Source organism: Echiichthys vipera (assembly GCF_963691815.1).
Source record: "Echiichthys vipera genome assembly, chromosome: 19".
NCBI lineage: Eukaryota > Metazoa > Chordata > Actinopteri > Perciformes > Trachinidae > Echiichthys > Echiichthys vipera.
The window spans coordinates 26,954,517-26,970,783 of record NC_139844.1 but is presented as its reverse complement, the minus strand read 5'-3'; the positions used below and the strand labels follow the sequence as shown (position 1 = coordinate 26,970,783).

At 42.5% G+C, this 16,267-nt stretch overlaps 1 protein-coding gene across 1 annotated transcript in view; it reads right to left on the bottom strand.

The window, feature by feature from the left end:
• cep128 (centrosomal protein 128) overlaps positions 1 to 14,819 on the bottom strand; it is a 55,365-nt gene extending 40,546 nt beyond the window's left edge. Inside the window, 12 exon segments of the mRNA XM_083933979.1 lie at positions 33 to 104; positions 1,373 to 1,512; positions 3,399 to 3,546; positions 3,716 to 3,790; positions 5,163 to 5,246; positions 7,874 to 7,996; positions 8,434 to 8,506; positions 10,424 to 10,515; positions 10,841 to 10,962; positions 11,370 to 11,502; positions 13,044 to 13,130; positions 14,604 to 14,819. Of these exon segments, the coding sequence (XP_083790105.1) occupies positions 33 to 104; positions 1,373 to 1,512; positions 3,399 to 3,546; positions 3,716 to 3,790; positions 5,163 to 5,246; positions 7,874 to 7,996; positions 8,434 to 8,506; positions 10,424 to 10,515; positions 10,841 to 10,962; positions 11,370 to 11,502; positions 13,044 to 13,130; positions 14,604 to 14,762 (1,308 nt within the window). The 5' untranslated portion in view covers positions 14,763 to 14,819.
• Between the last annotated feature and the right edge of the window lie 1,448 nt (positions 14,820 to 16,267).

The following is a 16,267-nucleotide window of genomic DNA, read 5'->3' as shown; positions in this document are numbered from 1 at the left end:
AAAGTGTGATGCAATAAATACTATACAAATACCTGGAGCTCCCTCAACTGTTCCAGCATCCGTAGCTGCTGTTGCTCCCGCCGTGCCAGGTCTGATGACAATTCCTGGTATATAGCAAAGAGAAAGGTCAAGGGCTCGTGTGTGTGTTTGTGTGACTACTACTGCTAATGAAAGGGAAAAGACAGAAAGGGGAGAGAAAGGGAGACATATGGGTTTGGAGGGATGAGTGTAGAGCAATGGAAGATAGGAAAAGGGAGAAAAAGGCAGGTGATGTTTAAAGAGAGAAGCAAAAAAGAGGATTTTAAGATGAAAAATCAACAGTAAAACGGTGAGAATAGGGAGCACAGAAGAGGACAAAAGGCAGGGACAGAAAGGGCAAAGGGGGTTGAGACTGTGTTGATATGCTGCCTACAATTGGATTATCTGCAAGACTGGGCTGAAAAGTAGCCTGAAATGAGAGTTGCACTGGATCAACTCCATATCCACAAGAAAATCACAATCGCTTTGAAGTTTTGAGTTTGATTTGAAGTCTTAAGTGAAGGCGAGTAAGGTTGGCCTGGTGGCGTTTAGGTGTTTATACTGACTAACACTGCCAGTGAGGCGTCATTAGACATACACGGATTACTCATAGGCCCATTAGACTGTATACAAATTCAGCCACTGAGAAATTGAATCTTCCACCCTATTCTCCTCATTATACTTCATTTTTGCTCATTTACCGTTGAAATGAAACATTTCCGACGTCTATTTTGATCTCGACATTAAAAACCATGAGAGACGCCCGAGGTGATACATGCAAACACCCACTTCATCTTTTAACACCTACTCTGCGATCGGGGAAGCACGGGAGTTTAAACACATTTTGGGTGAAGGAAACATCAGACATTAGAGGAACGTGCCAATGCTTTGAGTGCAGCCATATCCACTTACATTTTACTGATGCCCACCAAAGCCTTACCCCTGCTCAGCGAGGGTATTTGGGTGGATTTTGGAATGGATGGAAGTGACACGTTGCACCGGTTTGGGAGGGATAAATGACTGCTGGTTGACTTCTGATCTCCTATTCCAACTGTCACTTTATCCAAAGATTTTAAGAGGATCAAGTGGCACGGAGTTGGCGGAGGATGCGACCACGGATGAGAGGCATCCGTCAAACTGAAATATCCCCGCTCAGGGTGCAGACGGCAACACGGGCCAAGTCAAAAGCTGTCTGTTGTGTTTGTTTGCACTCCAGCTGAGAAATCCTCGGGGTATTTTTGCTTTATACTGCGAGACATGCAGAACATGCAATGCCTTCCCTAAACCCCCGGTGTTATAACCTCTTGTTGTTTTAGATGAATACCCATTGTCACGCAATTTCTCCGAAACACACCTCCACCTGTGCGCTCAGTTGGACCCTCTCCTTCTCCCTGCGGTCCAAAGTCCGTTTCAGTTCTTCAACCTCACTGACGACTGAGGCCGTGCGCAGCTGGGCTCGCAGCTCTGCCACTTCTGTCTCCAGGTTCAGACGATCTATACACATGTACGAATGCAGACACATAATCAAAGGGTTGTTACAATTGATTTCTTCATGTGGAGACAAGAAACTAAAACACACAGTGGCAAAGAACTTGAGGTGGCAGATGGAATGGGAGCACGAGGAATTCACGGTTCCTTATACAAAAAGGCAAATCAACATTTTTAGGATAAGTTAAATATTAAAGCAGCTTGAATTATTTTCTAACCCACTATACTGGAGGCTCATATGCATGGCTCATCTGTCAATGACTTAACCTGGGGCAGAGTAAATAGACTTGGGCAGAATATAAATGAAGTGGTAAAGGATGTGAATGAAGCAGGATTCTCCATGATAAACATAGATGCTGAAATATAAGATACTGAGTATTACTGGTGATGTCATCATACAGTATTTCACTGTCTTTTACCCAATCAATGGCTGCGATGGGATGAAATGTAGATTTTTGGGTGTGCGAGAAATGCCTGGATATAAACTAGATTGCTGAGTATGCGAAGTGAGCTTATCTCAGCTGCCCCAAAATGCATCGGGTCGCTTTAGTTTGCCCAATGGCTGCGAGGCGATTGTTAACAGGTTGGATAAAATAATTACGAATAATGATGAGTAATGTTGCAGTTACGTTACAATTAGGTACAGTTACGTGCACAGGAGCTCACAAATATTAAGTAGAGAAGAGTTTTATTTTGATTTACCTTGAAAAATATTGGAAAATATTAAATTGAGTGAACAAAGTGATGCTGATTTGCATTTGTGATAAACAATTGTCATTCAACAGTAGCTCGGATGGAAGCCTAAGGATGGAAACAGGCATGTGATGCAGTGGAGACTATTGCTTGAGTTTACTTAAGTATGATCAGTCTGCTGGTAACGGAAAACTTAATCCTTAATTACGTAGGCAGTACAGAAAGGCGGAGTCCCTCCCTTTGTGGTGGACCACCATGGGACCTTATTTCAGAAAAAGTATATAGCCTACGGTCGTGAACGGGGGAGAGAAAAATTATTTGTGATGACTTACACATGTTTGTCAATTTAAAGGATCATTTTGCAAGTCAAGACAGTCTCAGTGTGTCATAAACTCGCCCCAAAGTCGCTTAAGTGACGTATTACTGAAGCTACGATGCATGCGTGTGTGTGTGTGTGTGTGTGTGCGTGCGCGCTTCCTGCCAGGATGTAACATTTCTCACAAGAGCAACAGGTTTTGCTCGTTCCTTTGCTTCCCGGTTGACAAAAACATTTGCTGAATAAAACGCATCGGTAAAATAACGTTACGTGTCGGAGCGAGGAGGCTGAGGAGGCAAGGTGACATGTACCCGATCGTGTGAGATGAGAGATGTAGTAAGTTCACCGAGCGGTTTCACACAAAACTAAATGGTTCTAAGACAAACCTTTAACAAACTGACTATTTGTTTTTCTCTATTCACTACCATACAACTTTCTCTTTACTAAATAAGGTCCAACAGAAGACACTGGAAGTGGAAGGACTTCGCCTCCCTGTGTAGAACATACAGATTGTGTCAAATTCAGACTCAAACACAAAATGTGAATCAGCAGAAAAGTCATATTGACCTAGCATAGTACATTATACAATTTTATATAATTAGTCTTTGTCAAACTTATCTTTTAAACATTAAAACCATTACAAAAGACAGTGAGGCATCGGTGAGAGGTAAGACTTTCAACACTTTTATCTAATATTACACCCAATTTTCTATTTTTTGACATCATTCCAGCTGTTTCCATGGTTACAGAGTGGGCATAACAATCATTTAACCAACGACTTTAACATACATGCATCCATATCCTCCGTCTCCCTGAACGTGCTCCTTTCCTAAATCTCATAACACTGTTCTGTTCATCGGCTCCAGGACAGTGTTACCCGTACCTGATGCTCGCAGTCGATCTCTTCCCTCCTCCCTGTCGGTGTGGTTGCCATGTGGCTGAGCAATGGGCTGAGAAGTCTCCAGCCGGGCCCTCTGAAGCTCAGTCTTCTCCTTCCTCGTCTTCAGCAGCTCGCCGCGCATGTCCTCCACCTGGGGTTCATCAGCCGTGTAAGCAAACAGAGGAAGACATCTGACTATCTGACAGTGGGCGAAACAACACTGAAGTTCTCCGAGAAGACGCTGCGCTATTGATTGTTTTGTCTCCTGAGGTTTACTGTACGTACACAGTTAGGTAAAGCACACACAGACATAAACAAACCTGTTGAATAAGGTTCTCCCTGTTATCCTCGGACTGTTCAAGGAGTCTTCTCGCTCGCTCCAGTTCCTGCTCCATCTAAGGAGAGCACAACAGTCACAACGTCAGGACAGTTAAGAATGAACAAGTGTTTGACCTGTTTAATTGATGTTTAATTGATGCAGGAGCCTGGTGGGATGTGCTCAAAGGTTCAGAATGAGCATCGCCTACATTTATTATGTATTATGTATTATGTATGCATTTCCTGAGGTATTCAGAATTTACAATCCACAAATTTAGTGTTTAATTTAATGTATCCAGTGTTGGTTAAAGGAGAAATTTCACCCTTTATATGTGGATGTCCAGTCTCGATAGTAAATGTAGATGAAGCATTTTAAACTATGCTGTTGAGTTGCACCCACAGGCCAATCACAACCAAGTTAGTTACCTCGTGCCATGTCATGAACTTCACCATGCTACCTCTGCGAAATGACTTGTTTCACTATTCTAATGAGATCAATTTGGTCCGATAACGTTTTGGAAAGCCGAGAAGATGGAAATATTTCACCCCTATTCAAGTTAGCATAGTGTTAAAGCGGAAGTTAGTCAGCTTGGATCGGAAGTACTGAATCCCCCTCCCCGATGGAAATCAGAGTACCGCTGATGTCAGACTGAAGATGGAAATGAAATGATACTAGTCGGGCTCTGAAGTCTGACGCAAAGCGATTCCCTGTGAACAAAACCGACAACAACGGCCCGACCAGTGGACAATCACGACCACTTCTTTCTTCAGTGAAACACCCTCATCGATTTGGAAAGCAGACGATGACATTTACGTTGTTTTTTGACTCAGATCTGTTCCAAAGACGGGGAACACAGCACTGTGGCATTGTAGAAATACGAGGCTTGGACCTGCTAGGGCCCGGAAATCGCATTTTGAAAGGGCGTTATGTCACGTCAAGACACAGATCAGCTTTTTTTAAAACGCCGTCCTCAAAACCACTAACCAAGAAATAAATGGTTGAGTTATTTCAAAGATGAACTAACATTACGCTGATGATGTAGAATAGGGATGATTTGTGTGACTGAATGGAAAGTAGCAATGTAAGAGAGCTATAATACAAGATAATGTGTTCTTTACTGTGACTGTGGACACCTATTGAATCTAGCTTTGAGTCTACATCTGTTATGTCCGGCGTTATGCCACGTCTTAACAGGCGGATGGAGCAAGCACTGGGCAATTTATTTATTGCTTCAATGGAAATAGACTACATTCATCATCAGCACTGATTGGACATCCACATAAAAAGTGGCAAAATCTTCCTTTAAGGCAAAACTATGAAAGCGTCAAGAGGGGGGATGTTAATTTGAGCGACTGCCTGAGCAAAATAACGTAGCAACTCTTATAACACAAACTTCATAATAAGGTTTTTACCAAACAAAACCTGAATTTGAAACCACATATATTCACCTTGGATTTCTCCCTGTCTGCCTTCAGTAGCCTGGCTGTGACCTCCTCCCTCTCAAGGGCTGGAACGTGGCGTTTCCCTGAAGTCTATAAAACACAATACTCAGGCCACAGCATGTATCATTATAAGAGCACACATATGAGGGTAGTGTAAGAACGAGAGGCGCTATTGCATCATAGCACCCCCCCGCCCCATCGTGTCTTCTTGAAACAAGATACGGGCATCATAGTGGATTTGTACAAGAGCTTAGATCCCACTCAATCCCACTCTTTCCAAGCGGGCTGTGATGATAAATTACCGGCTGCTAGCAATAAGATCTACCCAAGTGACTCATCATCTATTTGATTCACATCGCAGTGGGCCCATCTGCGGGGAATAAATGTGCCCTCTGCTCTCCCTCCACTCCTGCTCTTTAGTAGTAAAAGAGATTATTTTCCTCTTCATGTCCTCATGTTTGTTTATTTACCCGTAATTTTTTGGACAAAATGCATTATTTCACATCGTCCTGGGCCCCGCTGGTGTCCCATTAGGGCACTACAGAGGAGAGGGATGCAAATGAATTGGTAGCTGCTGTTATTGCACAGTGTGTTGAAAAGTCTGGCTCATAGTCTGGATACAGCTACACAGTGCCTCTCTGTGGTCTGCTAATAAACTGCAGGAAGTGGGAGAGACTCAAAAATGGCTGATGCCAAGACACCGATCAGCTTTTTTTTAAGACGCCGTCCTCAAAACCACTAACCAAGAAATAAATGGTTGAGTTATTTCAAAGATGAACAAACATTACGCTGATGATGTAGAATAGGGATGATTTGTGTGACTGAATGGAAAGTAGCAATGTAAGAGAGCAATAATACAAGATAATGTGTTCTTTACTGTGACTGTGGACACCTATTGAATCTAGCTTTGAGTCCACATCCCTAAAGTGCACCTAATGACAGAGCTCTCTCGGCTAATAATGCATCGAGACGAGAAAAAAAAAATGACTGGCGTGAAATACGGGAAAGTAGCAATTGCTTGCTTAGCGACCATTTGCACTGCGGAGTAATTGCCTAGGTGTGCTTTATAGTCCCATAAAGCAGAGCGGGAGGGTTAGGTGACACAGTGGGAGCTCTAGCAAACAAGGGAGGACTGCAGTGCATTACAGTGAAAAGCCTCCAGTGAGAAGCAGTGACCCGGAAAGTGTGGGAGTGCACGGGCCGTGATCGAATTCAAACGTGTTTGATGAACACTTGTGCGCACAGACATAAATATGAACAAGCACCGTATCTAATTGTGCGGAAGATTAATAATCACAGTAATAAGAGTTAGTGGTTTTGGGAGATCACTTGAGTGTGTTTCAGCATTCAATGTTTTACGCCATCATGCTCGCATTTTAACCTTCTTTTGGTACCGGACTTGGCAACTGGAAGGGCTTGTGATTCTTTCTAAAGTGAGCACTCATTATTTGTGTAAATGTCAGTGATATTACTCAGGGATAACCCACAGATGTTTATTGTTGCTGCTGCTGGTCCTACTTTGGGCAGAAAGTGCTGCAAATTTCTCCGAATGTTGAAAAAAATACATGTCACTGAGTAGCTCTCAGTATTAGTATTAGTAAAATTATTCATGATCGGTTGATTAGTCTCAGACATGTGAAAGCAGCCTCGAGCCTTTTGAAATAGCATACAATCAAGCTCTGAACTACAGTACGAGCAGTTAAACTGGAGCCATCAAAAGAGCGGACTGCAGGGGAGAAAGGAAACAGCCTCACATGCCTCGAACACACTGATTTGAATCATTTAAAAGGTCCCATTTTATGCTCATTTTCAGGTTCATACTTGTATTTTGGGTTTACATGCTCTAATGTTCAAAAAACACATTATTTGTCTCATCCTTTCTGTCTGAATCTACCTGTATTCACCCTCTGATTCAGCGCCTGTCTCTTTAAGACCCCCTCCTGAAAAAAAAGCCCAGTCTGCTCTGATTGGTCAGCGTTTCCAGGTCTTCCACATCTGTGCTCTTGATGTCTCTGCACCATCATTACGGTCGGGGAATGACTGTAACTGCAGCACTTTCTACCTATAGTGTAGTTGTGACAACACAACTATACAGCAGTCCTGAAGACAGCTGTGTGCATTTCTCCGTGTTTAATACTTTCATAGTATTTAAACTGCACCTTGACCTGCTTTATAATAAAAATAGACCTTTAACAAAACGACCACTGCCAAGAGTCTTTCTAGGATATTTTGAGTCTGCATGCCATATGGGATGACTAATGTTGCTTTGTTTGATTCTTTTGTTGTGTGCGCGCTTTGTGTGTCCTTGGCATCCGCCGTAAAGACACATCTTTAGTTGTGTCTGTTTTGAAGTACTGATCGTCGTATGTTTTTTATAGGTTTCCATTAATTTATCCCGTATCCTCTTCTATGTGCTTTGGTGCTGCTTCATCTGCTTTTGTGTGACCTTTTACTTTATTATAATGGAAATTAATAATGTGTGTTGTCTCTTGTTACATAAATAAATAAAGTCAAGTAGTAGCAGTAATTAAATTAAGTAGTATTGTTATGTTCCATCTTGTTCTATCCACATCCCTTCCTTTAATTATGTGCCACTGTGTTGTTGTCTCGAAGTCACTTTTCGGTGTTCTCTTTGAATGTGAGAGAACATGAGAGTGTCATCGGGGAGGTGTTGGATTGAAGGATAACAGCGGATGAGTGGTGAGGATAAGTGTCACCTCCTGCAGCTCGTCAGACGCGGCCCCCCGCTGATCGGGCCTCCTCTCTCTCTTGGCGCTACTTTGCCCGACGTGCATCTCTCTCTCCAGCTCCTGCAGACGCTGCTCCACGCGAGACGACACCTGCTGAAAGTGAGACGGAGGACTTCTGAGGTCACGCGAAACATCTCCGGCGCCGGCATGACAGCAGGATATGATAAATGAGACAACAGGAAATTAAAAAGCGGGGGTGACAGAAAAGATTTTTTTTCCAACTGACTGGAAAGTATGACAGCGTTTCCTGTCTAATCGCGGAGCATCCCATCCACGTCTGCGGACGTGACGAGATAAAGAAATGTTAGCTGTCATCTGGAGCAGTATATGTGTCAGAGTAGGCATGGTGCGGTGAGGGAACATGGGCCTGGAAATTATACTGAAATATCTGCTAAAGTTAGACTTCACTGAAGTTACGTTCGGGAAAAAAGGGACACCATTTGTCCGTAGCTGTTTTCTGTTCAAAAAACGAAAAACATTAAAGCCTACTTGAAGTGCTGATGGTGAAATGCATAGCTACAACTCACTGAGGCCTGTCTCGGGGAAGCTGTCATGTACTCTGTGAGGCTCTCCATCGCTCGCCTGTTGTCGATATCGGACCTATAAAAAGCAGACAAATATTCACACATCACAGTTCTCTGTGAAAGATCCTTTCCCCGGATGTGATTGATCAAAATGTGAATGCATAATGTGATGCCACTAAAAATAATTACGCAGCTTCAAATGTGGAAATATAGCGTTGGGTGGATCAATGTGGTCCGGTCAGCAGCAGTGGAGGGGGGGGGGATTTTTTAATAACCTGAAAATGTCAGATTCTAATGTACGTGGGAAGAAGATCTGCCGCTTTTTGACTTCCCGGTGCCGTCTGTCTGAGTTTCTAATTACTCTTTTATCACTTTCTCATGAAGGAGATTTCAAAGACACAAAAAGCATCTGTTTGTTTTCACGGCTCGAGCGAAAACTTTTTCTGTTCAGTGGATATAAAAAAATAAAGATCCGTGTCCTGTCAGCGCTCAGGCCTGAGTTAAGGGTTGCCCACACCAAGACCCTTAACGATAACTATAGATATGTTGTTGTTTTTTTTTTAAAGTTTTGATGAACGATAGAGAAACTAACACCAATGTGCCAATCAAAGTCTATCTCACTTTACGGGGTGTCACGTTAAACATAACCAATTTATCGAGCTGGAGGCACCCACGTGAAAACATTTTTAATAGTTTTGGTGATCATAAAACAACATCTATACATTTTATTTATCTTATTCTTATAAATAAGAGCATAAATAATAAAAATAAAACAATAATTGAAAAGTAGCTGCTGCTGTGCCCATTGACAGGAGAAGTTGGGATGCTGAGGAGGCTGCAGTACCTCCTAAAATCATTAGATTATAATAAAAAACATCAACTGATGAAAGAGTTTAAACTTGTGATTTCCTCTTTACTACTGACACATAGGCTCTACGTGTAGTACACATGTATATGAGGCCTGTATCTGTTTGTTTATAGATATGAATGATCCATAACAGTAACAGATCATCAATATGTTGGGGCTCTGACACAGCTGAAGTGTGCAGCACGTGCTTGGCGCTACTGTTTACAGTGAACATTATCATTTATCATTATTATATATGATATGTATGTATGTATAATATATATGATATATCATTATAATTATAGATCTTGGTGTGGACGATCCTTTAGTGTAGAAAATAATGGAGAAATTCTGTGGGAGGACATCAAGAAGAGGCTGCATAAGGCCCCGACCAGACAGTGTGTTTTAGCAGCCTGGGGCGGCTTTTTGTAATTGTTTTCCATGACAGTGAAGTGTTTTGCGTTGCTGAGTGCCACACGTTTGCACCTTTATGCCTCGAGTTGAACAAACTTCAAGCGCCTGGCGTTATTTAACTTCACAGCAAAATAAGGGCCGACGACGGATGATTAGGTGGTTGCCTCGTAGCAACAGAATAACAAAACCATGCGTTGCTCTGTCTGATCAGGGCATCTTCAACAAAAACAGGCAGTGCAGTGCGTCTCCTGTTTTCAACCTGCATAACAGTCTCTGTCCAATCTTCAGTGTCTTCTGAGTTCATTTGCAAGTTTTAAAAATAAATAAATAAATAAATGGGGCCATGCCAATGTCATTTACATTGTAATAAACTAGGCAATCATTTATCTGGTTACTATGAAAAATCCATTTGAAAAAGAGCCTCTTCTGGTTCGTTTTCATGTTTGACGTTTTCACTGTGCATGTCCATTGTCACCGCTTGATTTCATTTCTCTCGCTTTTCCACTCTGGCAAAAACGTAATTGGTATAATTATTACTTTTTCTGCGGCTCGAGAGACCATTTGTGCTTCTTGTGACTATGACAGATAAAACACCTGGAGGTTCAGCGCGGTTTGAAAAATCTATTTCAAAATCAAAATGACAAAGACTGCTGTTGTGTACGAGTCGATGAGCTGTGTGGAATCAAAAACCGTTTGACTGATGATGATGTTGTTTCCCCTCCCCTCCAATACCTATTTCTTCTGAGGATTTCTTTATCCAGGTCATCAGACAGTCTGTGCTGGTCACAGTGCAGATCCCTCAAGGATTGGTGCAAAGTGTGAATCTATGTGGGATAGTCACAGACGGATAAAGGAAACAAAACATTATACACACGCAAAGCAAAACGAAGCCTAGTACTGCCTTTATGGGGATGCACATTTACTGCTACCACTGTGGATCAAAGATAAATACAGACTCCTAAACTACTGACTACCACTAACATAAACAATATCTCATCCCATTAAAATCTCATCAAGCCCCTTCAAGATTAGCATTACAAATGCCATATCAATGCTCCTGACTCAGTGTGCCCTCTGGTGGAAACTTAACGGCATTACATGACAGTAACAAGTGGCATGATTGGTAGTTGCTTTGTCTCCATTCCTTACATCCTCTCTTGTCAGGGCGGCATCCTTGAAGCGAACACTGGCTGACTGAGACCTCCTCCTCCTCCTTCCTGGAGTGCTTGTGTAGTCCCTCAATGGAGAAGTGGGGTAGAAACGCTGGCCGTCTTAAATGACAAATGTACATAAAGTATTAAAGTAGGAGCACATTTTCAAGGCACTCTTTGCACGTTTGTTGTCATTTCCGTACATTATTTCTGTGTTGCCATCCTCCATGTTTCATCTCTTTGCAAATGATCCAGAACTGGGGCGCACTCACACTGTGCCTCCGTCCCGTGCCCCGTGCTTTAGGGTCCTTGTCCCCCCCTCCAGGCCCGTTTGTACTCACACTACCTGGGCCTCGGCGAATGCTTCTTGCTGCCTATACGCGGTACGGTTGCACTCACACTGGTCAAACAAACTAGACTTTACCCGTGAAACGTGCTTGGGCACGGTATGGATGGACAGTGTGAGTGCACCCTGAGAGTACAATGAGACGACAACTCACAGCAGAATCCTTTGTGTGACTTCATACCTGATCCTGAGCAAGCCTCCAGGTCACTGGTATGAAGGGTGGAGGCGGAGGCGGAGGCACTCCGAGCCCCGTTGGATCTGCCCACCCTCTGTGTCTGCAGCTGACTGATTGACTCCTCCAGGTTGTCCCGGAGCTGATGCAGTGGGAAAACAAAACAAATCGGATATAAAACAGCAGAAGTGAGAAAACAGAACATTGTTTAATAACATTAAGAAGCAAAAACAGATGTGAAATGAAAATAAATCATATACATCTTATTTTTTCTGAAAAAACGCAGAACTCTATGTCCGTCCTCCACAGAGCTGGGTCTGTTCGACGTTCCTGCCTGTTAAAGGGAAGGTTTTCGTTGCCACTGTGCACTCAAGGGGGAACTGTTGGGTCTATGTAAATCATAAATAAGTCAGAGTGTGGTCTTTACCTACTCTGGAAAGTGTCCTTTTGTTATGATTTGGCACTGTAAATAAAACTGAATTGAATTGAATCTGGAGAAGGAGAAATAAAGGAGAGAGCCACTGTTAAAAAGTGAAGACTGGAAAAAACAATGAGAAAGACTGAAAAGTCCTTTAAATAGTGTAATTAGGCTCAGATTTGCATATTACTGTCCTGAAAATGGGGATTAATCCTCGGTTGTTCATTGTAGCAGCACCCGACAGCATTCCCATAACTATTGTTGGTCCCCTTCTATAAAACCATGAGAGAGAGCATCCTGACATCATCTATCCCGTCTGTTAAAGGAGCTCAGACGGTCACTATCAAGAGGAAACTGGAGCAGATTGTCACTAATGTCTCCCAAATCATTGGCTGTGACCTTGCCCCAGTCAACTCCCTGTATATAAGACGCACCTTCAACCAGGCAGCTAAAATAACCAGAGACCCAGCCCAAAAACTCTTCTAGCTTCTCCCCTCTGGAAGGCGCTACAGGTCCATATTAACTAAACACAGCAACTATCCTACAGCAGTCCACTTAATACAACCCTTGCTAGCCACCTTGCCACATGTACTGTATGATCTGCACGCACTGGACTGTTTGCATTGGTGCATCAATCATCATCATCAGCTGAACTGTAAATATCATATATACATACATAAATATTGTATATATGTGTTCTCTGTACATATTTTCCCATTCAGCGGTTTCCTTTTTGTGTAAACTGTTGTTATGGGGTCTGTCTGCTTGTTTGTTTTCCTCTCTTTCTTTTACACTGAACCTTAACTTTGATGCTGAACCAAAACAATTACCACCAACGCTGTGGTTTGACAATGATCAGGGTTCGTCCACCTTTTCCAAGGTCATATTCAAGCACTTTCAAGCTTTTCCAGCACCATACAGCTGTGGTAAATAAACACATATACATATGCTATGAATTCATTCATTAATTGTGTTTAATAAAACCAGAAGAAAAGAAATTAAATTAAATTTCTTTTCTGTGGCTGCTCGTTTACAATTCCAAGCACTTACAAGCACTTTATGCAAAATTCAAGCACTTTTCAAACCTAGAAAATACAACATTAAAATTCAAGCTTTTTCAAGGATTTCAAGCACCTGTGCAAACGCTGCATAATAATATTTCTATCTACTGTGAGGAATTTACATTTTCTCAAACTCCACCATCTGCACCTTTAACGTGTGAGAAGATTATTATGCAGTCATAATGAATAGAACAGGTGTCTGACCAGTGCCATGGCTTCAGCCTGGTCATCTGTGTGCTCCCTGTAATGGCCCAGCATCCGGTCCACTTTGGTCAAGTTCTTACTGGTGTCCTGCCACAGAAAAAAAGATTTGAATTATCGGTAATTAAGTCAGGTCAAAGGGAGATTTATGAATGAATGAATTGTCTGTATTGTAAATGTAACAATACAACGAAATTTACAGTACAACCCCTTAAAGTGCAGAAATAATTTAACATTAAAAGCATCAAAAAGAATAGGCTAGAACTTTAAAAGATACATTTAAACCGTTAAAGCTTGCTCACTCACACACACACACACACACACACACACACACACACACACACACACACACACACACACACACACACACACACACACACACACACACACACACACACACACACACACACACACACACACACACACACACACACACACACACACACACACACACACACACACACACAGTAGAAGCTTAAGGAGACAAAACATTAGACAGTAGACTGCAGAGACCTTGAGCATCATGTACTGTTATTGTCAATTCTGCAACATGTTGCAGACATACAAAGGAAGCAAAATCTGTTTCTCTCCGACCCACGGTGCAATAGTGCAATATATATATATATATATATATATATATATATATATACATACATGTCATTGTGACAATAAATAAATGACATCTAAGTTGTAAAGAGTGCAAGAAAGAAAAACGTAATAGTGCAAAGAAATAGCAAAACAGGAGATGAAAATGGGCAATGTAATGGACACACTGTACAATATATCAACTATATAAATAAAATGCAAACAACAATTAAAGGCAGGGGGAAAGTGACCGGTGCTGTTTCTGATGGGGGAGAGGGGACGGAGAGGGGAGCTTCCTTACAGCCTGGTGGGTGAACCTGTTTGCCGGTGTTGTGCCGTATTCAGCACCCCTGCCGTGAAATAGACCCCCTGGCATTAAAGGTGATATTCTGGATCAGAAGGCTGTTGTTTCCACCTATAGGAGTAGCTTATATACAGGTAACCACATTAAAAACACACTTTTGAACCTATGAATTGCAAGAAAAGCTGGGATTATATTTAGGAAACACTGAGTCAAATACATTCAACTTGCTCTAAAGATCCATTTCATTAATTTAGTAATTATGGCTGCAGTTTATTTCCACAGAACACACAAAAAGGTGTTGTTTTGTGTTCACTATTATCCAAGTTTGTGATTTTAAACTCTTTAAAATAGTTTAAAGACTAAGTAACCAATGTTCTGACCGTTGTGGGTTACCTGAATATATAGATATACAGGTAAATTACTCTTTTAGGTGGAAACAAAAGCCTTCTGATCCAGAAAATCACCTGTAATGCGAAGGGGTGCATTTCACGGCAGGTCTGGTTGAACTGGCTTGGAGGCTTCCGTACCTTCTCCCAGAGGGCAGGAGGCTGAGGGGTGGCTGGGGTCACCACTCATTATAACAGTTATACGTTTAGGAACCAGTGCAAGCTATAAATAAACACATTATAGACCTAAAATGTGGGTGTCTGTGTCTCACTGTGAAGCAGAGCTACCTGTAAAGTGCTCGCCAGTGTGCTGATCTTCTCGGACATGTCTGCGGCTCGACCATCACCCCCACTCCCACAGGCTCTGCCTCTGTCCCGGCCAGGTCTGCTCTGGGCTGCACGCCCCCGGGGCCTGTCGTATGAATCCGACTCGCTGGATGTGTCCATAGTTTCGGGGGCAGGTTTGCGTCAGAAGCGGCGAAAAAAAACGACCGGCTCGGTGAATGTGACCTGCACTAGCTTCGTCTGCAGGAACGCGCTAACTGATGACTGCAACGTTAATCAGATAAACACACAAACTGGGCAGGTTTTTAACTTTCTTTGTCATAGCTAGCGGACATTTGAGCGTTGTCATCGTTACCTTAACAACCAGGGAAGCTAACTGACGTGCGAAACACTACCATTCAAACTGCCCTCATCCCCATCAATCACTGCGCCGGGCATTGTTGGGAAAGATACTCCTACTGGTTAGCAACAAGTGGTAACTACTATGAACGTTAGCTAACTAGCTAGTCAACTAATTTAGCCTTTGTAAAACACTACTAAAACTGTAAAACACTTCATATATGCGGCGTAAACTGAGAAACAATAAACGCTACCGCTGTAAATACGTTAAACAAGATCCGTTGGTGAAACCGTTAGCTAACAGAAGAGCCAGCATCGGCTTTACTGTGCTATGGCAACTTGAACTAGCCGCGTCTGAACAGGAAAAACAACAGACCGCCGCGCCGCAAAGGATGCCGGGAAATGTATGCGGCTCACGACGGAGCAGTGTTGGAATGTGTTACACGGGAACTACATTGTCCGAAAGGTAATGCCCTCAGCGCCAGTGCTGCCGCTCGACCGTTAGAAACATGAAACGGACAGAAAAAAGACGATATTTATGAGAAAAACAAAACCGTTAGAAGAAATTAAACATTAAAAATAATAAATAAGAATTGACAGTTAACCGACGGGTGAGTATAACATATAAGAGATAAGATAAGATAATATTTATTAATCCCACAAAGGGGAAATGTCCTTTACACAGCAACAAAGTGGATAGCAAACATAGAAGTAGCATCACGAAGAAACAATATGAACAATATAAACACAGGGGAATATAAACAAATAAGAATAAAAGGGGATATTTTTAATTTACGCTAAGGCACAGGAGAAAAATAAAAGTATTACACATTCACCTGAGCTGACTCTGTGAGGTGAACCCAGTTGGTGGACATAATAGTGCAGTAACTGTCATTATTTGTTATTGTTTTGGTGTGTGTGTGTGTGTGTGTGTGTGACAGCTGCAGGAAGGAAAGACACTATTGGGCATAAACTACATTTATGGAGTTTAACTTCACTATTTACTGAACAGAATACAATAAAATGCACGTCTCAGGGGGAGAAAAGGGTGAAAAAAACATGGTGTGGAGTAACACAAGAGTGCCTCAGAAGTCCACCCACCCCTCCAGTTGAAGCCCACCTCCAAACCCACCACAGGGCTGCAGCTGTCCGTCCTACAGCATCCCCACCTTTCAGCCTCACAGACACTCCTGGGGCCCCGTAAAGAGCACCGAGCACAGCCCTCCTCCTGCAGCTCCACTCTCTCTATCCCGTCTGCGGATTACACACCTAAAAACACACATCACAGACCACACCGGCTCACTCAGATTGCTCTAGGTACTTGTTGT